Source organism: Salmo salar, chromosome 20, assembly GCF_965601325.2.
Source record: "Salmo salar chromosome 20, fSalSal1, whole genome shotgun sequence".
Taxonomy (NCBI): Eukaryota; Metazoa; Chordata; class Actinopteri; order Salmoniformes; family Salmonidae; genus Salmo; species Salmo salar.
The window spans coordinates 47,332,501-47,357,034 of record NC_138310.1 but is presented as its reverse complement, the minus strand read 5'-3'; the positions used below and the strand labels follow the sequence as shown (position 1 = coordinate 47,357,034).

The 24,534-nt window shown below is 49.5% G+C and overlaps 1 protein-coding gene across 1 annotated transcript in view; it reads right to left on the bottom strand.

The window, feature by feature from the left end:
- Nucleotides 1–24,534, bottom strand: part of LOC123729227 (uncharacterized) — a 41,654-nt gene that overhangs the window by 1,647 nt on the left and 15,473 nt on the right. Inside the window, 11 exon segments of the mRNA XM_045703505.2 lie at nt 93–243; nt 329–552; nt 641–754; nt 2,585–2,698; nt 5,432–5,545; nt 5,728–5,847; nt 6,965–7,095; nt 7,695–7,755; nt 8,511–8,553; nt 8,555–8,766; nt 13,742–13,799. Coding sequence (XP_045559461.2) covers nt 93–243; nt 329–552; nt 641–754; nt 2,585–2,698; nt 5,432–5,545; nt 5,728–5,847; nt 6,965–7,095; nt 7,695–7,755; nt 8,511–8,553; nt 8,555–8,766; nt 13,742–13,799 — 1,342 coding nt within the window.

Sequence of the window (24,534 nt, the reverse complement as noted above, 5' to 3'; positions counted from 1 at the left end):
GAGAGAGAGAGAGAGACGTTAGTTAGTTAGTTGACAAACACACCTGTACACACACATAATGTGAATAAAAATCTCATCCCACTACGCCTCACCTGGACAGTGTTGGCCATGACAGGGGTCCTTTAGGCTTGTGCACTCGTTACCATAGTAACCCTCGGGGCAGGCACACATGTACCCCCCCTCGGTGCTCCGACAGGGCACCCCCTGCTGGCATGGGTTGGGATTGCACAGATCCACCACCACCTGGACAATATGAACAAGATCAAAATATGTGAGGAGGATACAGAAAACCAATGGGAAGATGATGAATCTGAGAATGGAGTCTGACCTCGCAGTAGGTCCCTGAGTAGCCAATGGGACAGCTACACAGCTCCGCCCTGCCCTCCTTGTCCACACACTGGCCTCCGTGCTGACAGGGGGTGCTATCACAGGGACTGGGGCCAGTCTGGCAGTGCTTCCCAGAGAAACCAGGCACACACAGGCAGCGTGAGCCTGACACAGAGTCCTCACAGTGACCTCCGTTTAGACACAACCCCTGGCAACTGCTGTTCCCTACAGAACAGAGAGACATATAGATCAGCACACTCAATCACATAGACACACACACACCATCTTTCTCCATCCTTGACCTTATACTCACTGATGTCACAGTTTTGCCCCGCCCAGCCTGGCAGGCAATCACACAGGTATCCACCAATCAGATTACGGCAGGAGCGAGCATGGACACACACACCCGTGTCACACTCGTTGGTGTCTGTGGAGAGAGATGGGAAGTAGAGAGAGAGAACACATCAATAAAATCACCGGTGGGGTCTCAGGACAATATTTTAGCTTGCGCCAATTTAAAGCAGCAGTCCTTTTGTAAGAGCCTGGCATAACTCACATCTACACGGTCACATATACAGACAGCAATAAACCTTTTAAAAAGAGAAGTAACAAAAATACTAGACAGCAATGACAAAGGCGGTGGTATAAAGTTAAATTAAGCCAGAGGCTGTGTGTGCGTCTCTGTCTGTGTGTCTCTGTGTGTGTGTCTCTGTGTGTGTCTGTGTGTGTGTCTGTGTGTGGGCGTCTCATCTCCTACACGAGACCCCAGGGAGCTGAACCACTTCCGGTGTGGCTATAGAAGCAATAGTGTCTGTCAGCTCCTCCACCAGTCTCCAGAGTGTTGTAGCTGAGAGAGACCCCTCAGGGTGGTCTCTGATAGCAGGGGAATGAGGGTGTGACACCGTCAATTAGGAGACAGGAAGCAATCAGGTAATAGAAACCCTGCTGCTGTCAGCCCCATAAGGATTTACCACCAGGGGTGAGAAAGAGCAGAGAGATAGGGAGCATTGACCTGTGGAGGAATAGCTTGAAGGCAGGGGATTCTCACTGATCCACACAGTGAAGACTGGGAAGGGCTCAGAGACAGAGAGAGAACTGTGGAAGGGCTCAGAGACAGAGAGAGAACTGTGGAAGGGCTCAGAGACAGAGAGAGAACTGGGAAGGGCTCAGAGACAGAGAGAGAACTGTGGAAGGGCTCAGAGACAGAGAGAGAACTGGGAAGGGCTCAGAGACAGAGAGAGAACTGTGGAAGGGCTCAGAGACAGAGAGAGAACTGGGAAGGGCTCAGAGACAGAGAGAGAACTGGGAATGGCTCAGAGACAGAGAGAGAACTGTGGAAGGGCTCAGAGACAGAGAGAGAACTGGGAAGGGCTCAGAGACAGAGAGAGAACTGTGGAAGGGCTCAGAGACAGAGAGAGAACTGTGGAAGGGCTCAGAGACAGAGAGAGAACTGTGGAAGGGCTCAGAGACAGAGAGAGAACTGTGTAAGCGTATATTCTCTGTGTGTGTACTGAGTCTGTTTTTCCCAGATGGAGGGTCAGGGTTTTTGGGAACCTATCCTGTGGGTCAGAGCTAAAGCCTGGGCTGTGGTGTGTGTGTGTGTCGAGTGCAAATATGTTAAATGTGAGCAATGCGCGCTGTGCTGTGCTGCGCGCTGTGCTGCGCACTGTGAGTGGAACTGTAGCGGATTATCAGGTGTCAGTGTGACATATCACTACAACACAGGGGGATATAAGGAGACTGTCATCCTGAACTATGTCTTAAATGATTCTTTTTTAAAATATAACCTTTATTTAACTAGGCAAGTCAGCTCGGGGATTCAATCGAGCAACCTTTCGGTTACTAGTCCAACGCTCTAACCACTAGGCTACCTGCCACGGACACTATGAGCCCCAGCCTCTGTGTGTGTGTGTGTGTGTGTGTGTGTGTGTGTGTGTGTGTGTGTGTGTGTGTGTGTGTGTGTGTGTGTGTGTGTGTGTGTGTGTGTGTGTGTGTGTTTAACGTGATTTGATACAAAGCCTCTACTGAAGTATCATATGTCATTAGAACTAATATGCATCAGGGCTTTGGGGAATTTCTTCTGAATATGAGAGTGCTTGGGGGGTAATGGACACAGTGTAACATTGTACGCAAACTGAGTTAGATCTGATGGCTGGATTCTCTAGCTTGAAGTGCTTTGTGTGGATATACACCGTATCTACACAGAAGAGATTTCTCTTGTAGATTACTAGTGTTCCATAGCGTCCATCTCACTGACCCAGTCGGCAGGTTCTGCCAGTCCAGCCGGGTGGGCAGAGGCACCGGAACCTCTCTGGAGACTCCTGGCACGTTGCCCCGCGCCCACACGGGTTTGAGTCACACTGCCGCACCACTAAAAAGAGACAGAAATCAATTCATCAACCAATTAAATCAGCCAAATAATTTGATTATACAGCCAACGATGAAAGAACCAGTGACTTATACACTTCAACATCACTAAGGAGCAATGAACATGAATCAACCAAACAATCAAACAATTTATCAACCAACCAATTGTCAAGTCTGCGTGTTCAACGTGATTCGTACTGACCCTTATTTTCTTGAAATGTTTTTCCTATTATTGCTTGTTTTATGTGGTTGTTTCAGCTTTCTTATTTACACGCATAACGAGTCGTTCTAGATTGGAGAACCTGCTCAAAAATGACTAGAATATAAATGTAAAAATGTAAATGTCCGTGCAGTTGTACGTGCGTGTGTTAGCGATACATGTGTATGTGTGAGTGTGTGTGTGTTAGCGATACATGTGTATGTGTGAGTGTGTGTGTGTTAGCGATACATGCGTATGTGTGAGTGTGTGTGTGTTAGCGATACATGCGTATGTGTGAGTGTGTGTGTGTTAGCGATACATGCGTATGTGTGAGTGTGTGTGTGTTCCTAGTTGTTCTGTCGGTATGCGAATGCTCCTGCGGGCCGTGTTTTCATTCCCCTATTCTCTAGCTCTGGTTCCTGAGCAAACACTGATAAATAAAATCATCTGCCGCGCATTGTTCACACCTCACCGGATCTCCTAAGCTCGCTTTCCCATCCAGAGATAGACAGATAGGGGAGCGAGATAGGGAAAGAGAGAGAGAAAGCGGGATAGGGGAGAGGAAGGAGCTGCCACGCCTCGTTCCACTACTCTGGAGAGGAATTCAAAAACAGAGAAAAAGGGAGAAAAATCTAGAGAGAATGGGTAGAAAGAAGAGGCTGGGAAGGAGGAAGTGAGAGAGAGGGAGCGTCAGTGAGAAACAGAGCGGGAGGTAGGGTGAACCTATAGGGGCTAACACGGCATATTTATACAGTACGGCAGTCATGGTTTCTCCATGGACAGCCACTGTAGCGTACATTTCTCGTCTGTCAGCCCCTCTCTCGTAACCTTTCCAATTTACCTAACCCTACAGTCATACCAGTTTCCATGATCCTGACCCCAGCCCTGCACAGTAACCCATTCCAAGCCGCCACAGCGCAGGGGGAGACTCAATAACAAACAAAGTAATTCATGTTCAATATATAAATCACTTCGAAAAACAGAGCCGTGTTGTGGTTCCCGACATCCATGCCCTAAAACTCGAAACAACAGTCTGTCCCCCAGAGTGTGTGTGTGTGTGTGTGTGTGTGTGTGTGTGTGTGTGTGTGTGTGTGTGTGTGTGTGTGTGTGTGTGTGTGTGTGTGACTTCATGCTCCCACCCAGTGACAAACAGTAGATAGATAGTTCAACTGTAAGCCATGTTGTCAACAAACGCTCCATGAATAATAGCTTTCTAATTGGTATCACTACTACAATGTAATTGCCTTGAGAATTTTCATTTCAACATGGTGTCCATTGTGAGCGAGAGAGAGAGAGAGAGACAGAGGGAGAGAGAGACAGACAGAGACAGACAGACTAAATTGCCTTCTTTCTTTGAGCACAGCCAGACTCTCATACTTTCCCACACACTTTAAAGGAAAATAAGCAGTGATACAGACAGGGAGGGAGGGAGGGAGGGAGGGAGGGAGGGAGGGAGGGAGGGAGGGAGGGAGGGAGGGAGGGAGGGAGGGAGGGAGGGAGGGAGGGAGGGAGGGAGGGAGGAGGGACATAGAGTACATGTGGACCCCTTCCTTCCCATTTGTGACTCGGGGCTATGGTTTCCCTCTGTCCTCACCGAGGGAAGGAGATCACCTGTGACACCGTCACCATAGTGAACAAACATGGGGGTGAAAAGAGAGACAGTGGAACACTGCATGTTTATACAGATATCTCTGAGATACCCGGACGTAAAATGAATGCACGCATGACTGCTTTTGATAACAACTAAAAACATCTGCTAAATGGCAAATATTACATTATTATTATGCATTATTACATTATCTTACGCTGTGTGACTGCTTCACACACACACACATAAACACACGCATAAACACACGCACACGAGAGATCGCCAGATCTTCGAATCAGAGGCAGGACCAGACACTGTAATCCACCTAAACATTTGTGACCTCAATGCCCCCCCGTAATGATGAAGTGGAACATTCTCCAAGCTGTGTGGGACCCTGTTAACTTGTGGGAAGAAGGGGGAAGGCAAACAGGGGTGATTGGTATTCTAACTAAAGACCAAGCGCCCATCTTACCTTAAATGCTTAAGCCTGTTAGCTAATTGGCTATGTGAGAATCTCTGGCGAAGGTCAAAATACATCCCCATCACTCCTCATTTACCCTAAACACACCTCATGTTAACATGCGCAGCTTAGCAAGCTCTACCTGTTTTGAAGGGACACGGACAGGGACACACACACACACACTAGACTCACAGAATGGGTCCTGGATGCCGTGACCGTGCTGATGTGGGCTACTACACACACTAACACGCTCAGGGAAGAACACTGTCTCTTTCTCTGACACACATAACAGCTGGGGGGGGCATGGACGACTCCATGTTGTTTATGTGTTTGTGGTGTAATGAATTCACATCGGCGTCTGACTACTGCGTTGTTTGTGTTCCGTGTTAATTGGTCTCATCCTGGACACTGATTACAATCTGGGCATTGGCTCTGCTCCAATCACAACCTATCCCGGGTAATCTCAGCCGTGCTGATTGGCGCTAATTACCGTCTGCGCAGGTGTGTCCGGTCCAGTTGTCCGCACAGACACAGCTGAAACCTGACGGGTCCTCCGCGCAGGTGGCCCCGTTCACACAGGGGGAGGAGAGACACGCATGCTCCACTGAGGAACGGCAGGAGAGAGGGAGAGACGGGGAAGGGAGAGGGAGAGAGAGAATTCAAACTCAAAGCAAGGCAAATTCCATCATGAATCTGGTCACTAAGTGCCCATGTGCTAGAAGTTCCTTCACGCTGATATTACTCCCAGAATTCTATGCAGAAATACTGCAGATGTAACGGACTCACCGATATCACAGTTGCGCCCGCGGAAGCCCTCTCGGCACTCACACTGGTACTCATTGGGCTCTGTGTTGGAACAGGTGCCCCCATTCTTACAGGGCTGGTGGGTACCGCAGTAGTTCAGATCTGAGAGGTAAAGGGAGGTGGGGGAGATGGCAATGGGAGGAGAGAGAGGCAGCAAGAAAGAGTGAGAATGGGTACAGTGGAGGGGGAGAGAGGGGTAGGAAGAGAATGAGGGATGGAGGGATGACAAGAAAGAGAAAAAGGAAAGGAAGAGAGAGAGAGAGAAAATGTTACAAGGCAGTTGAAATGGTAAGAAAAGTGACAGAGAGGGAACGAGGGGAGGAAGAGGGAGAACAAAAGAAAAGGATTCCTCTCCAATCTATATCTTCTCCCGTGTCCTTGATCCGTCTGGTCTCAGAAGCACAGAGTGGCAATGCTACACTAGTGCGAAACACACACACACACACACACACACACACACACACACACACACACACACACACACACACACACACACACACACACACACACACACACACACACACACACACACACACACACACTCCCCCCAGAGTGAGTGAGTGAGTGAATCCAGGTCGGTGTGGTGTGGTGTGGTAGGTACAGAGAGAAGCTGCCTGCCTGGGGCCTGGGTGTGGGCCCTGTGCATGAAGGAGGGCAGCCAGATTAAAGCCCTACTTTCTAATGATCTCTCTCTCTCTCGCTCGCTCTCTCTCTCTGCCGTGTTCAGCTCTCTTTGTGACTGAGCCTCTTTACAGGCGACCTGAATGGAGGGACAGGGAGAGGCTCAGTACCCCACCGAGCTAAGCAGGACCCAACCCAGCCCAGCTCACATTCACTTTACCCAAGGCTATCGCCTTTCCCCTCACAATGCTCCGCTGCTGGCCCCTCATGTGGCTCCCAGGGGCTCCCACACTGGGACTCAGGGCAACGTTGGGGGAGATGTTTGTAATGTTGTGGGAGGGGTGTTTAGGGCTATTGTAGAGTTACTAGAGTGCCCAGAGGGTGTTCTCTTACCTTATATAGGTGATTAGGGGGCTGTGCCTGGGTAAGGATGTGAACCCCACCGGTCAACACTCACTCACTCACTCACTCACTCACTCACTCACTCACTGGAAAACAGACTGACGCACAAGCACTCTCAAAGCATGGCTTATTCTGATCGATAGTCGACTCTTCTTGATACAGAAGTCAGTGCTCCACAAACTCACACAGAACTCACCTTTGTTACACAGCAGGCCTCCCCAGTTGACGTCACACACACACTGCCAGGGTTCAATGCAGCTGCCATAGACGCAGCCGGGGAACGTCACACACTGGTCACACAGAGCACCCTGATAGCCATAGTGACACCTACAAACACAGAGGGAGAGGGAGAGGGAGGGGGAGAGGGAGAGGGAGGGGGAGAGGGGGAGAGGGAGAGGGAGGGGGGAGGGGGAGAGGGAGAGGGAGAGGGAGAGGGGGAGGGGGAGGGGGAGAGGGAGAGGGAGAGGGAGGGGAGAGGGGGAGAGGGAGGGGAGGGGGGAGAGGGAGAGGGAGGGAGGGGGAGAGGGAGAGAGAGGAGGGAGGGGGAGAGGGAGAGGGAGAGGGAGGGGGAGAGGGGGAGGGGGAGAGGGAGAGGGAGAGGGAGAGGGGGAGGGGAGAGGGAGAGGGAGGGGGAGAGGGAGAGGGGGAGGGGGAGAGAGGGAGAGGGAGGGGGAGAGGGAGAGGGAGAGGGGGAGAGGGAGAGGGGGAGAGGGAGGGGGAGAGGGAGGGGAGAGGGAGAGGGAGGGGGAGAGGGAGAGGGAGGGGAGAGGGGGAGGGGGAGCGGGAGAGAGGGAGAGGGAGGGGAGGGGAGGGGGGAGGGAGAGGGGAGGGAGAGGGTCTTTGTTTTGCAGGCTTTATAGAGGTGAGATACAGGGAAGTCTGTGATAATAGATGTTCATTTCGACAGCAAGGAGGAGCAGACTCACTTGCATTCTCCAGGCACAGTGCAGGAGCCATGGATCTGGTGACAGCCCTGTCTGCACACCGCTGTAACACAAAACAACCCCTTCATCAAAGAAGGCACGACACACACAACAGAACATTGACGTCAGGTGGGGAAGTTACCATTTATGGTAACGTTCAGTGCTCTCCGCACTCTACAACCCTCTATGTCTCTCTGGGGACAAACTTCAACTAACGTCTCTCAACAAATGATGCCACTTCCTGTATGCGTCCAGTCCAATCAGCACCGTGCTGAGGTCGGAAGTGAGATGGGACTGAGGAGGGCAGTAGAGGGAGGGAGGGAGGGAGGGGAGGGAGGGAGGGAGGGAGGGAGGGAGGGAGGGAGGGAGGGAGGGAGTGGAGGGGAGGGAGGGAGGGACACAGGATGTCATTACTCCAGGCTCATATCCTCCATAGTTTCCGCCATCATTTCCTTGATTTAGTCTCACCTCAGCAAGACTGCTGCTTCAGGTCAGAGGTCAGAGTGTGAGGTCGCCTTAAAGATGACTCACAGGCTGGAATCATGGCGATAATGTGACTTTATAAATAAACTGTCAGGGGATTTTAGGGGTTAAGGGGATTTTACAGGCTTGATGGTTATTACCTTGGGTATTACCTTGGCATAACGTACTTACAATAGGAATTGACATACGCAGGCTAAGGTCACATTAGAAGCATTTTCTATCAACTTCCACTGTCCTCTAAGAGTTGCTGAATGTCTCCTCTTCACTACTGGAAGTCCAACAGAATATCAGACACACAAACAAACCCTTGTCCACCACCAGGTAGCCCTCACTCACCTTCTTGACACTCCGGTCCGGTCCAGCCCTCCTTGCAGACCTTGATGGCCGCTGAGGTCACAGCCAAAGTGTCCGAAGAAGTCGTCCCGGGGCCGGCAGAACTTGTTGCAGAAGGGGCCGTAGTAGTTGGAGTCACAGCGGTACCGCAGGCGGTACTCCAGGCTGAGCGTGCGTCCGTGGTGACGGTACGTCTGCCACTGCTCGCCGGGATTCAACATGGAGGACAGGAGGACACGCTCGATCAGACCAGCCTGACCTGAAGGAGAGAGCGAGACAGGGGTGGAGGTAGAAAGAGACAGACAGAGAGAGAGAGGGAGAGAGACACAGAGAGAGAGAGACAGTTAGATTTGCCCTGAGAGAAAGACAGTAGAGAAGAGACAGTGTTTAGGTAAAGAGAGAAGCTAAAGGGAAGAGAGAGAACGAAAAGGGAAGAGGCTCACACCACCCTGCATGGTGGTGACATGTTGCAAGAGCTACTGATGAGGAGGCGATGACAGGGTGAGGCCAGACGTGGTAGACGGGACAGGGTGAGGCCAGACGTGGTAGACGGGACAGGGTGAGGCCAGACGTGGTAGACGGGACAGGGTGAGGGCAGACGTGGTAGGCGGGACAGGGTGAGGCCAGACGTGGTAGACGGGACAGGGTGAGGGCAGACGTGGTAGGCGGGACAGGGTGAGGCCAGACGTGGTAGACGGGACAGGGTGAGGGTGCAGATGGAACAGAGTTTGGGTGGTGACATGGTGAGAGAGCTGCTGACCCTGGGGGGATTTACCAGAGGGTCTGTCATCTCCACCTCGGTTATAATCCCCCCTGACAGGGTATTAGCCCACACAAAGCAGTGTGTGTGTGTGTGTGTGTGTGTGTGTGTGTGTGTGTGTGTGTGTGTGTGTGTGTGTGTGTGTGTGTGTGTGTGTGTGTGTGTGTGTGTGTGTGCGAGAGAGAGAGAGAGAGGGAGGGAGTGTGTGTGAGAGGGAATGTGTGTATATGAGAGAGCTGGACAGTGTACTGTGAGAATGTGTATTTAGAAGGCGGGGAGATGGTGCTAGAGATAGAGAAAGAGAGAATGATGGGCCTAAGAGAGAGAGAGAGAGAGAGGGTAGGAGAGAGAGAGAGAGAGAGAGAGAGAGAGAGAGACAGAGGGAGAGAGAGACAGACAGACAGAGAGAGACAGAGACAGAGACAGAGAGAGAGAGAGAGAGAGAGAGAGAGAGAGAGAGAGAGAGAGAGAGAGAGAGAGAGAGAGCAGAGAGAGAGAGAGAGACAGACAGAGAGAGACAGAGACAGAGACAGAGAGAGAGAGAGAGAGAGAGAGAGAGAGAGAGAGAGAGAGAGAGAGAGAGAGAGAGAGAGAGAGAGAGAGAGACGAGAGAGAGAGAGAGAGAGAGAGAGAGAGAGAGAGAGAGAGAGAGAGAGAGAGAGAGAGAGAGAGAGAGAGATAATAACACACATAACAAAACTCCTGTTGGAGGGATGAGATCATCTGGGTTTGAAACAAAAGAATGAAAACAGGGGCACATATTGGCTGGTGTGTGTGTGTGTGTGTGTGTGTGTGTGTGTGTGTGTGTGTGTGTGTGTGTGTGTGTGTGTGTGTGTGTGTGTGTGTGTGTGTGTGTGTGTGTGTGTGTGTGTGTGTGTGTGTGAGTGTGTGTGTTAGGGAGAGGGGGTTGAAAGGGGAGAGGGAACACAGCGGACACTAAGGGTGTTGTTATCCCAGCTACACCCCCCCCGCCATTCTCCACACGTGCGTCCGTGTGTGTGCGTGTGTTTCGCTGAAGCTCTTGAACTTACTGCTACAGCAGCACATGTTTTTCCATTACTTTTACACCTCTGATGAGTCCAACAGCTAATTTGATCGCCCACGGTAAAGTGCTCTACCAGAGAGACAGAGTCGGAGAGAAAGAGAGAGAGAGAGAGAGAAAGAGAGAAAGAGAGAGAGAGAGAGAGAGAGAGAGAGAGAGAGAGAAGAGAGAGAGTGTGAGAAAGTCTGTATGAGAGTATGCAGTATGACTGTCCCGTTAACGTGATGAAATGGGCACAGTTACGACCGGAACAGACGGAGAGAGAGGTCTCAGTGGGGAAGAACATGCACACACACACACACACACACACACACACACACACACACACACACACACACACACACACACACACACACACACACACACACACACACACACACACACACACACACACACACACACACACACACAGATCGTGTCAGTGGGCAGGAGAGGAAATCTCACTATAATCTTGTGATTGTGTCCCACTGCTCGTATTGGATCTGAAGTGTTTGTCCTTGACGGTGTGTAAGAACACACACTGCGCGGGGGGATAATGCCTCTTTCTACCTTTCAAATCACCTGGGCCAACAAATCGATGAATAGACTGATACAAGTGAATACATCAACGCACAAACACCTTGATATGTGTCCCCAAACACACATTAAAGACAGTGTAGGGGGAGAAAGACAAAGGATTGAGGGAGAGAAAGTGTGAGAGAGAGAGACAGAGAGAGAAAGAGAAAGTAGGAGAAAGAGAGACTGACAGAGAGACAGAGAGAGTGACAGTGAGACAGAGACAGAGAGAAAGAGAGAGTGACAGAGAGTGGGGGGCGGTTCAAATATATATATATATATATATATACTAATTCACATAAAAAAAGAGAGAGAAAGAGAGAGAATCATTGGGGAACAGAACTATCTCCATTCCAAAGAGTTGATGAAGGTCATTGATGTTTTACAGCGTTGTCACTGTGTTCTCCGTCTCTGTCCAAGGACTCTGTGGCTCTGTGTTAGACAGTTACATTACAGTGTTGTAATCCATCCTGATTAGGGCTATGGGGCTTTAAGTCGGCCCTGACTAGGATGTCTGCGATGGGTTTGAGCTGATCTAAGCTGGAAGTCGGGAAAGGGGCTTTAAACCCAATGTGGTAAAAATACAGAATCTTTCAGGAGCTCAGGAGAACGAGGGATGGCGCAAACAAGGCGTACAACTGGAGCTGAAGGGCAGAGGGAAAGAGAGATGGAGGGAAGAGGGAAAAGAGAAGGAGAAGGACAAAGAGGAGGAGGTCTGTGGTTTGGTTCCCAGCCTCTCATTATCTCTCCACTCATCTTTTGGCTGAGTCTGTCTGCAGCCTTTTACTGGGCAGGAGGGGCAGAAGAACAAGGGAGACAGGGGGAGAGGATGAAAGGGAAGGTCTGGGGAACGAGAGGAATGAGAAAGGATAGGTGCATCTTTGTGTTTGTGTGTCTTAGTGAGTATGTAATGAGAATTGAAGAGCGCGTTTTGGCGTTTTTGTTAAGTTACAGCTTAATTCTAACAAGTATTAAATTGTTTTTTCCCTCATCAATCTACACACACTACCCCATAACGACGAGGCAAAAACAGGTTTTTATACATTTTTGCTAATTTATCAAAAATAAAAGAGACTGAAATAAATGTACATAACTATTTAGACCCTTCCACTCAGTACTTTGTTGAAGCACCTTTGGCAGCGATTACAACATCGAGTCTACTTGGGTATGACACTACAAGCTTGGCACACCTGTATTTGGGGAGTTTCTCCCATCTCTTCTGTGCAGATCCTTTCAAGCTCTGGCAGGTTGGATGGGGAGCGTCGCTGCACAGCTATTTTCAGGTCTCTCCAGAGATGTTCGATCGGGTTCAAGTCCGGGCTCTGGCGGGGCCATTCAAGGACATTCAGAGACTTGTCCGGAAGCCACTCCTGCATTCTCTTGGCTGTGTGCTTAGGTTCGTTGTCCTGTTGGAAGGTGAACCTTCGCCCCAGTCTGAGGTCCTGAGCACTCTGGAGCAGGTTTTCATCAAGGATCTCTTTACTTTGCTCCGTTCATCTTTCCCTCGATAAAGCTCGTCGCCATTGGAGCAGTGGAAACGCGTTTTCTGGAGTGATGAAACACGCTTCACCATCTGGCAGTCCAACTGACAAATCTGGGTTTGGCGGACGCCAGGAGAACACTACCATAGTGCCAACTGAAAAGTTTGGTGGAGGAGGAAGAATGGTCTGGGACTGTTTTTCATGGTTCGGGCTCGGCCCCTTAGTTCGAGGGAAGGGAAATCTTAATGCTACAGCATACAATGACGTTCTAGACGATTCTGTGCTTCCGACTTTGTGGCAACAGTTTGGGGAAGGCCCTTTCCTGTTTCAGCATGACAATGCCCCAGTGCACAAGCGAGGTCCATACAGAAATGGTTTGTCGAGATCGGTGTTGAAGAACTTGACAGGCCTCCACAGACTCCTGACGTCAACCCCATCGAACACCTCTGGGATGAATTGGAACACAGACTGCGAGTCAGGCTTAATCGCCCAACATCAGTGCCCACTATCACTAATGCTCTTGTCTGAATGGAAGCAAGTCCCCGCAGCAATGTTCCAACATCTAGTGGAAAACCTTCCCAGATGAGTGGAGGCTGTTACAGCAGCAAAGGGTGACCAACTCCATATTAACGCCATGATTTTGGAATGAGATGTTCGAAGAGCAGGTGTCCACATACTTTTGGTCATGTAGTGTGTCTGTCTGTTTTTAGAGAATGCTGCTCACATTCCTTATCATGCAGATTTCTCTGATTATGAGCAGAAACAAGGAGCGGAGTGTGTAAATAAAGGGTCTGACCTTGGAGACCTCAGAAACACTGACACACACGTACAGGCACAATTAGAAACACACACACACACACACCCACAGACACGTAAAAGCATACAGATTTGCTGCACTGCATCTCCCCTGCACACCGACACACATTCAAAACAGTCACATACTGGTTGTGCCTCCTTTTCGAGACAGCAAGGGGACCCAGTGAGGACAGAGGGGAACCATAGCCCCGGGTCACAAACGGGGAGGGGGCCACATGAACTCTATGTCCCTCTCCCTCCCTCCCTCCCTCCCTCCCTCCCTCCCTCCCTCCCTCCCTCCCTCCCTCCCTCCCTCCCTCCCTCCCTCCCTCCCCCCCTCCCTCCCTCCCTCCCTCCCTGTCTGTATCACTGCTTATTTTCCTTTAAAGTGTGTGGGAAAGTATGAGAGTCTGGCTGTGCTCAAAGAAAGAAGGCAATTTAGTCTGTCTGTCTCTTTCTCTGCTTCTCTCACACACACACACACACACACACACACACACACACACACACCACACACACACACACACACACAACACACACACACACACACCACACACACACACACACACACACACTGTGGAAATTCTCTCTCCAGCCTTACCTGATTCTGATGTTTCGTTGTCATGGTCCAGAACCTCTAAAACCAAGGAGAAAGATTTCTGTGGAGGACAAAGAGAGAGAACAAGGTCCAGTCAATTCAGTTTTATCTGCGTATGTAGTTCTGATACAAATAGATTTGTCACAAAGTGCTTAACAACAATCTGGCGTAAACACCCTAGAGAGCTAGCCAAGAACACATAGTAGCTCACAGAAGGACTACCGATTAAATGAAACAAATTACAACCTTGCAACCTCACAGTGTGAAGAAGAATGTCATTTTTGACTCACTCCAGAAACGTTCATAAAATCCATATAGCAGTAGGGCTGTGACGGTGGGTTTGGGGGATTTTGGATGATGGTAATTGGCCAGCCAAATGACCGTGGTCACTGTAATAACAGTTAGAAAAGCAAAAAAAAAAAAAAGAATAGTAATAATATATACAATTTTTTTTTTATCTGACACACATTTTCTCCTCTGCTCCTGACTACATGGTGCCGCCATATAAATAGATTGAATAGAACGGGTGTCCCCATTGATGGCATAATGGGTGGACTGGCTGCCATTGCAAGTGTACCCATAGCAAAACACCCTAATCCTTCATTTTTTCTGGTTACATTACAGTCAATGAACAAAGTAGACATTAATCAGCTACTACCGCATTGGAGAGCCAGCCCGGAACTATCTTAACTTATCCACCATCTTTGGCCATAAGAGCAAAGCAGGAAGTAAAAGCAGGAAGTGTACCCATCAATGTGTCCTGTGATTTGTTGATTCAACTCAACTGACATTACAGAAGAAAAACCATTCCATTGCATATGCCACATCAGTTAACACAATTTGAATGAACATTCTAGCTTTCAGCAAGGAGCAACAAAGTTTCAAAGAGTCCATGTTACCACTGAAACGGACTCAACCGCACGAATGCCAAGCTGTTCCGTCTTCAGGACAAGTCTCTGAATGTCCTTGAGTGGCCCAGCCAGAGCCCGGACTTAAACCTGATCGAACATCTCTGGAGAGACCTGAAAATAGCTCTCCAGCAACACTCCCCATCCAACTTGACAGAGCTTGAGAGGATCTGCAGAGAAGAATGGGAGAAGCTCCCCAAATACAGGTGTGCCAAGCTTGTAGCGCCATACCAAAGAAGACTCAAGGCTGTAATCGCTGCCAAAGGTGCTTCAACAAAGTACTGAGTAGACGGTCTGAATACTTATGTAAATGTTATATTTCAGTTTTTTATTTGTAATAAATTTGCTGACATTTCTAAAAAAACATTATGGGCTATTGTGTGTAGATTGACGAGGGGGAAAAAATGATTTAATCAATTTTAGAATAAGGCTGTAATATAACAAAATGTGGAAAAGGTGAAGGGGTCGGAATACTTTCCCGAATGCACTGTATATACAGTGCCCTCCATAATTATCGGGACAGTGAATCATTTTTTCTTCTTCTTTTGGCTCTATACTCAAAAGGTTTGGATTTGAAATCAAACCATGACTATTAGGTTAAAGTGCAGACTGCTTTAAGTTGAGGGTATTTTATCCATATTGGGTGAAATTACAGCACTTTTTGTCCATAGTCCCCACATTTTAGGGAACCAAAAGTATTGGGACAAATTCACTTATCTGTATTAAAGTAGAAAAAAAGTGTAGTATTTGGTCCCATATTCATAGAACACAATGACTACATCAAGCTTGTGACTCTACACATTTGTTGGATGCTTTGTTGTGTTTTGGTTGCATTTCAGATCATTTTGAGCCCAATAGAAATGATCAATGGTCACATTTAATTCAGGATTATCCGTAATCATGGCGCATCCACATTATGGTAGGAGTGTTTAGAAACATATTCTATTCTTATTGTACAATAAGAATAGAATATGTTTCTAAACACTTCTACCATAATGTGGATGCGCCATGATTACGGATAATCCTGAATTTAATGTGAATATTGATGAGTGAGAAAGTTACAGACGTACAAATATCATACCCCCAAGACATGCAAACCTCATCATTACAAAAACAGCGGTTACGAGGGTTATAAGGACATTGTGTCAGCCCTATATAGAAGCACTGATGTGTTATGCCAGACTAGGCTACCCCAAGGGAGCCATGTCACCCACATCTACGGAGCATTCTGGCAGCTCTGCCAGGCCCTTAAGGACAGGGAGGAGGTTAGCATTTTTTTTCTATTTTCCAGGTCATAGATTTAATAGGACTGGGCCCATATCCACAAAGTTTTGTTCAGAGTAGGAGTGCTGATCTGGGATCAGTTTAGCCTTTTAGATCATAACAAATAATGTTATATGAACAGATCCTAGATCAGCACGGCCCCAGGTATGCTTGCATGATACGACAGAGTGGGGTGAACCATTAGGAATTCAGCACCTTAAAAAAGCAGCAATACAGAGAGAGAGACAGAGAAAGAGAGACAGAGAAAGAGAGACAGAGAGATATATAGAGAGAGAGTACTGTATAGGCTACTACATCTGGCTACAACAGGGCCTGTACAGAAGACAGGGACAAACAGCAGAGATCTTACGAATTTGGATTTACTGAGATACCCGACTCAGGGGAGATAAGGAGGACAGGTGTTTGTTGTTGTTGTTGTTATAGACATGGGTTTGAATTATTCAGCAATGAATAATTCAGACCCATGTCCCCCCTTTCTCCACCGCTCCTCTTGCTCTCTCTCTCCGAAACACTCCAGCAGCTGCCATGCAAATCACCCCGCCATGCATTGTGGGTAGGGTGTCCTCCTAAAGGGCTGCATGGATGTGCAGTCACGACTCTTCTCTAAGGGCCCACCGCCGAGGGGATGAGTGGAGCGAGGGGGGGGAGAGAGAGATGGAGAGATGGATGATGGAAGGTGAGTTTGGACGGAAGAAAAGAGGGCGGAATATAAGATAAAAGATAGTAAGTGAGCCGAGAGTAAATGATATGCCTAAGAATGACGGGAGGGATGGAGGGAGGAGGGAGTAGGTGTAAAAATGTGTAGAGGGTAGTTGATTAGAGGTTGGAAAAGACATTCAGGAGTGGGGTGGGAAAGATGAAGGGCGGGGTAGATGCACAGGAGTGGAGACGCTGAGGGCGTGTGTGCGTTCATGCACGCGTGTGTGACCTGAGGTGAGGACGCACAGAGAAGATAAGAGATTGGGCACTGAATAAATAGGTAGGTGCGCTTTAGACCGACCATAGAGACATTCAGGAGAACACACTGGGAAGCAAGGGAGAGAATACAGACACAGGATGAAGAGAAAGGGAGGCTGGAATTCTAGGATGGAAATGTGTGACAACGTGAGGAGTGAGGTCAGGAGACAGTGGATGAAGAAGGTGCATCGGAGAAAGCGTAGAACAACAGATCACAGCATAATAGACAGGTAAACAAGAGGTGGGGAGGAAGAGGTGAGGGGAGGATGTGTAGAGTGGAGAGCAGCGCCAAGACACGCACACACACGCACGCACGCACGCACGCACGCACGCACGCACGCCACGCACGCACACACACACACACACACACACACACACACACACACACACACACACACACACACACACACACCACAGATTAGAGAAGGGGAGTGAGACATCCCTCAGTCTACTTGAGTGTTTACAATCCACCCCCATTAACACACACACACACAGTGGCAGCCCGCATCAGTCAGAGTGCTAATGAGAGCCATCGAGACCTCCCAGAGTGCAAGCAGGGTGTTTGTGGCTCGGGATGATGGACCATTTGGATTCACTGATGTTTGTCATCTCTCAGAACATTGGAAAATCATTATAGACTAGTGCGTGGACAGTGGCAAATTAGAATTGAAGAACAGTGACCGCTCTACCTATTCTATTTCTATAGGGGGGTGGGACAAGGGAGCGGTGATTATGGTCAGAAGTCATCATCGGTTTGGACATCCTGTCGGAAGACTTCTGGGTAGGGAATTCGGCAGTGTCCAATACACACACACACCGCTACCTCAGTGTTAGCGTGCTCCCAGGCTACTAGCTAAGTACACCTTTCTCATCCCCCTTCTCTCTCTCTCTCTCAATTCAAAGAAATTCTAAGGGTTGTATTGGCATGAGAAGCATATGTTTACATTGCCAAAGCCAGTGAAATAGATCATAAACAAAAGTGAAATAAACAATCAGAAATGAACAGCAAACACTACACTCACAAATGTTCCAAAGGCATAGATACATTTCAAATGTCACATTATCTCTCTCCCTCTGTTCGCCTACCGCTGCCCCACCCTTCACACACACACACACACACACACACACACACACACACACACACACACACACACACACACACACACACACACACACACACCACACACACACACACACACACACCACACACACACACACACACACACACACACACACACACACACAGCCAGGTGACACACGCACTCAGGAAGGGTGTACCAATGACCAGACCTTTTGCTAATGCTGCCATTTTCCATCCTAAAAATAAGCAATAAGCAAAAGATTACATTTCTGGTCAAACAGATGGGAAAGGAGTTTTAGAAAACATCATCTACCAGACAAGTTTTTAAAGATATTAGAAATATATCCAAATGACAGTTGGGTTGACAAGTTTGGACAGCGCAGTACAGCACGCAATAGAGTACAGTAAAGAAAAGTAGAGTTCAGTACACAGTAGAACACACTAGAGTTGAGTACACTATAACTGAACTCTACTGTACTCTACAGTTTTGTCATTTAGCAGAAGCTCTCATCCAGACCGACTTAACAGGAGCAATTAGGGTTAAAGTGCCTTGCTCAAGGGCACAGCGAGTACTCTACTCTAATCTACTGCGCTGTACTTTGATGTCCAAACATAGGAAATATAGACGTCTATGATTGGTTTAGATTTGGTCCTGTCTGGAACAACCAAATGTTGTTCTTTTGGGGGGCAGAGCTCATTAAAATAATATTCAGTGTGTAGAATAATGCCCAAATATGCAAAGGAGAATATTGAATATTTATACCTTTGTGTATCTATTTAGAATACATCGCAATGAAGAGAATGACATTTATATAAATAATTATTCGTCAGGGACCCATCATGAAATTCCAATTACCGCAGTTCCATTACCATGTGTAAATCCACTTCACCTACTGTAGCTCAATAACCAAAATAGACTTGTTCAAAGTCAAGGTGTCGTGTCATAGCTGACAGCCCATTCTTTCTGCAGACATTCAGAGCAGATATTTAACAAAAGTTCTTGGAAAACATAAAAAACTGAGGTTAGATTTTACCAAAATTCTGCTACCAAACTTGGCATCTGCACTGTTCTTCCAGTAAACGCGTTTTTGTAAAACAAAATCATTGTAAATTGTTTAAAGTAGTCATGGTGCATAGACTTGTATGGTTTGTTAAACTTTAAAATCAATGTTTTTAGTTTGGCACACATTTTCAGTAACAAATCTGAGTCTCGATGCAATTCCGTTACCGTGGAATTGTCCAATTGTTTGATGTGAACTGTGCTATAAAGATCATTATCAAAAACCATATCGCATTACTTTCCAATAATGCTATACTACAAAACAGATACACTGCCCAACACACTTCAAAATGTCATCTATCAGTAACGCAATAAACACAGATACGCAAATCAGATGCACAGAAGCATACCAACATTTTAACACACAAGTATACACACAACAATAGGACAAATATAGGTGACCAACCAAATCATTGTTATTATTATTAACCACAATAGTCTGCTATTAAATACATACTGCGAATACATACACCCCTAGCACCCCCACATATATCCACTCACTCTCTCACACACTGACAGAAACATACAAACACACTTTTGACGCATGATATTTCCCTCTCTCCTCATCACTCAACCCTGCAGTTACACCACAACAGACTGGTTCCAGTCGCTCTCTTACAAGTCTGGTTAGAAATACACAGATATGTTGCTAAGGTTGCTGCGTTAAAAAATACATGTAAAAAAAACTGGCCTGAGTGAGTACATGGTGAGTGTGTGTGTGTGTGCCTGTGTGTTTGTGTGTGTGTTTGTGACCAGAGAGAGAGGAAATGAAATAACATTAACGAGACACATGGCCACTGACTGTGGTGATTTTAGCATGTAAATCTTGGTGGGGCAAAACCCCTAAAAAATGTTTTATGCCTGCCAGTAAAGCCACTACACAACACTAAACAATACACGAATTGCACTATAACGGTGACAAACGGTGCTGACAAACTGTTAGGGCCTACATACAGCTGTCCCAACAGCAGAGTTCCAACACCTTACCACCACTACACCTGGCTATCAGTGGAGCCTTGTCTGGCAGCGAAACAGTTCATTCAGCCTCATTTACTGCCTTTTTAAAAAACATAGCTGATATGGCTGACTTGCTGAAACAAATGTGTGATTTCTACTGACAATTGAGATGTACAAACTATGGCATAAAGGGACGACAACACCGTGATTTGTTTTGCTATTTGGAACAATAATAGCAGAAGGGATGACAGAGCCGGGGAGTGACGTGGATGGTGTTCCACGTCTGAGAGCATGGTGCACCTGTGTGAGTGTGTATTTGTGTGTTTGTCAGGGTGGAATGTCGCTGTGGGAGTGTGTGTGGGAGTGCAGTGTGTGTGTGTGTGTGTGTGTGTGCGTGCGTGCGTGCGTGTGTGCGTGTGTGTGTGTGTGCGTGCGTGTGTGTCATGTAGAGCTGAGGAGTGGGCTGAAAGTGTGTCACGGCAGTGAATTGAGAGGCAGGAAGAAACCATTAAAACACTTATAATTGAAGTTGATTTGCCCAAGAGGACACTCAACGACTTTCCTAACTCCACTATTTCCTCTGGAAAACTTCCATGGAATGTCTATCATCTCTTGCAGAACTGTCATTTATTTCATCTTTTCTGAAACCACTGTTCTGGGAGCAATTTGCTAATTTTACCACTCGTAACCTCTCCATCCGCAAAAAGTCTGGGGTTAATGTTGCTGTGGGCTGGAAGGACGATGGGGCCTTTTTCCATTTGGATATACCACAGTTCCAGGTCTCCACAGTTATGCCCTCTTCTTAACGGCTGTGTTAGCATGGAGAGAGAACGAGAGGGAGTTCCCAAAACAAGAAGCAATAACAACAAGGAAATTAAACAGCCATAAATGGCTGGAAACTGTCTGATTGTTTCTCCCTCCCTTCCCCTCCAGTCTACCATAAATAAAACAAGGCTTGAATGAATGATACCCAGACAGATGCCCATGTATGCCCACAATCCTAACCCTCCACATTCCTTTTCCTCAAAGCTCATGGAGCCAGGTGTGCCTCTCTCTCCATTTCTCCCTGATAGGCACTCTCTCTTCCTTTCTCTCTCTCTCTCTTTCTGTCTCTCTCTGTTGTCTCTTTTATCCCTCTCACTCCATTTCTGATGGGCACTATGACCCCCCCCCCCCTCCCGTCACTCTCCACCTCTCTCTGAGCCCTCAGACATGGGCAGGGTAGGATATCCCGGCTGAGCCAGGCTGTACAAACACAGCTCTACGACAGGAAGGACTCCCAACCCTGAGAGAGGAATTTCCCCTCCACACACATGCATACACACACACAAACATGCAAAAGTGCACATGATAAATATGATAGTCAAAACTATCGACTATAACAGTATTCTCTCTCGCTCCCTCTACCTCTCTCTCTCTCTCTCTCTCTCTCTCTCTCTCTTTCTCTCCATCACCCCATTTTCTACAATCTACGTGAGCAGCACACCAATCATTCTGCTACCAGGTCCATTACTATCATAACCCCTCTCTCATAGATGGCACCACTCTCCTGAAGTGTCACTAGCCCAACTGTAATTACAGACACACACACACACACACACACACACACACACACACACACACACACACACACACACACACACACACACACACACACACACACACACACACTAACACACACACACACTAACACACACACAAACACACACACACACACACACACACACACACACACACACACACACACACACACACACACACACACACACACACACACATGTCCCTTTAGTGACAGTGTTGTCATGACAGCGGTGCTTGAAGCTGGATACGATGGCTTGCATCACACCGGCAACACCTGAATGGAATCACAGTAACAGTGGGCCCATCCTTATTCCCTATAGAGTGCACTATACCCTATGTACCCTGGACAAAAGTTGTACACTACATCCAGAAAATAGGGTGCCATTTGAAACCTGAAACCTAGAACAGACATGGACTAGCCCCTGGGTGTAAGCATCCACACCACCCTGCTACCATCCACACCACCCTGCTACCATCCACACCACCCTGCTACCATTCACCCCACCCTGCTACCATCCACCCCACCCTGCTACCATCCACCCCACCCTGCTACCATCCACCCCACCCTGCTACCATCCACACCACCCTGCTACCATCCACACCACCCTGCTACCATCCACACCACCCTGCTACCATTCACCCCACCCTGCTACCATCCACCCCACCCTGCTACCATCCACCCCACCCTGCTACCATCCACACCACCCTGCTAACATCCACACCACCCTGCTACCATCCACACCACCCTGCTACCATCCACCCCACCCTGCTACCATCCACACCACCCTGCTAACATCCACACCACCCTGCTACCATCCACACCACCCTGCTACCATCCACCCCACCCTGCTACCATTCACCCCACCCTGCTACCATCCACCCCACCCTGCTACCATCCACCCCACCCTGCTACCATCCACACCACCCTGCTAACATCCACACCACCCTGCTACCATCCACACCACCCTGCTACCATCCACCCCACCCTGCTACCATCCACACCACCCTGCTACCATCCACACCACCCTGCTACCATCCACCCCACCCTGCTACCATCCACACCACCCTGCTACCATCCACCCCACCCTGCTACCATCCACCCCACCCTGCTACCATCCACCCCACCCTGCTACCATCCACACCACCCTGCTACCATCCACACCACCCTGCTACCATCCACACCACCCTGCTACCATCCACCCCACCCTGCAACCATCCACCCCAACCTGCTACCATCCACCCCACCCTGCTACCATCCACCCCACCCCACCCTGCTGCCATCCACCCCATCCTGCTACCATCCACCCCACCATGCTACCATCCACCCCACCCTGCTACCATCCACCCCACCCTGCTGTCATCCACCCCACCCTGCTACCATCCACCCCACCCTGCTATCATCCACCCCACCCTGCTGTCATCCACCCCACCCTGCTACCATCCACCCCACCCTGCTACCATCCACCCCACCCTGCTGCCATCCACCCCACCCTGCTGTCATCCACCCCACCCTGCTACCATCCACCCCACTCTGCTGCCATCCACCCCACCCCACCCTGCTACCATCCACCCCACCCTGCTATCATCCACCCCACCCTGCTGTCATCCACCCCACCCTGCTACCATCCACCCCACCCTGCTACCATCCACCCCACCCTGCTACCATCCACCCCACCCTGCTGCCATCCACCCCACCCTGCTGTCATCCACTCCACCCTGCTACAATCCACCCCACCCTGCTACCATCCACCCCACCCTGCTACCATCCACACCACCCTGCTACCATCCACACCACCCTGCTACCATCCACCCCACCCTGCTACCATCCACACCACCCTGCTACCATCCACACCACCCTGCTACCATCCACACCACCCTGCTACCATCCACCCCACCCTGCTACCATCCACCCCACCCCACCCTGCTGCCATCCACCCCACCCTGCTGTCAGCCACCCCACCCTGCTACCATCCACCCCACCCTGCTGTCATCCACCCCACCCTGCTGTCAGCCACCCCACCCTGCTACCATCCACCCCACCCTGCTACCATCCACCCCACCCTGCTACCATCCACCCCACCCTGCTATCATCCACACCACCCTGCTGTCATCCACCCCACCCTGCTACCATCCACCCCACCCTGCTACCATCCACCCCACCCTGCTACCATCCACCCCACCCTGCTACCATCCACCCCACCCTGCTGTCATCCACCCCACCCTGCTGTCATCCACCCCACCCTGCTACCATCCACCCCACCCTGCTGCCATCCACCCCACCCTGCTGTCATCCACCCCACCCTGCTGTCATCCACCCCACCCTGCTGCCATCTACCCCACCCTGCTGCCATCCACCCCACCCTGCTGTCATCCACCCCACCCTGCTACCATCCACCCCACTCTGCTGCCATCCACCCCACCCCACCCTGCTGTCATCCACCCCACCCTGCTACCATCCACCCCACCCCACCCTGCTGTCAGCCACCCCACCCTGCTACCATCCACCCCACCCTGCTACCATCCACCCCACCCTGCTGTCAGCCACCCCACCCTGCTGCCATCCACCCCACCCTGCTACCATCCACCCCACCCTGCTACCATCCACCCCACCCTGCTGTCAGCCACCCCACCCTGCTGCCATCCACCCCACCCTGCTACCATCCACCCCACCCTGCTACCATCCACCCCACCCTGCTATCATCCACCCCACCCTGCTACCATCCACCCCACCCTGCTACAATCCACCCCACCCTGCTACCATCCACCCCACCCTGCTACAATCCACCCCACCCTGCTGCCATCCACCCCACCCTGCTACAATCCACCCCACCCTGCTACCATCCACCCCACCCTGCTACCATCCACCCCACCCTGCTGTCAGCCACCCCACCCTGCTGCCATCCACTCCACCCTGCTGTCAGCCACCCCACCCTGCTGCCATCCACCCCACCCTGCTACCATCCACCCC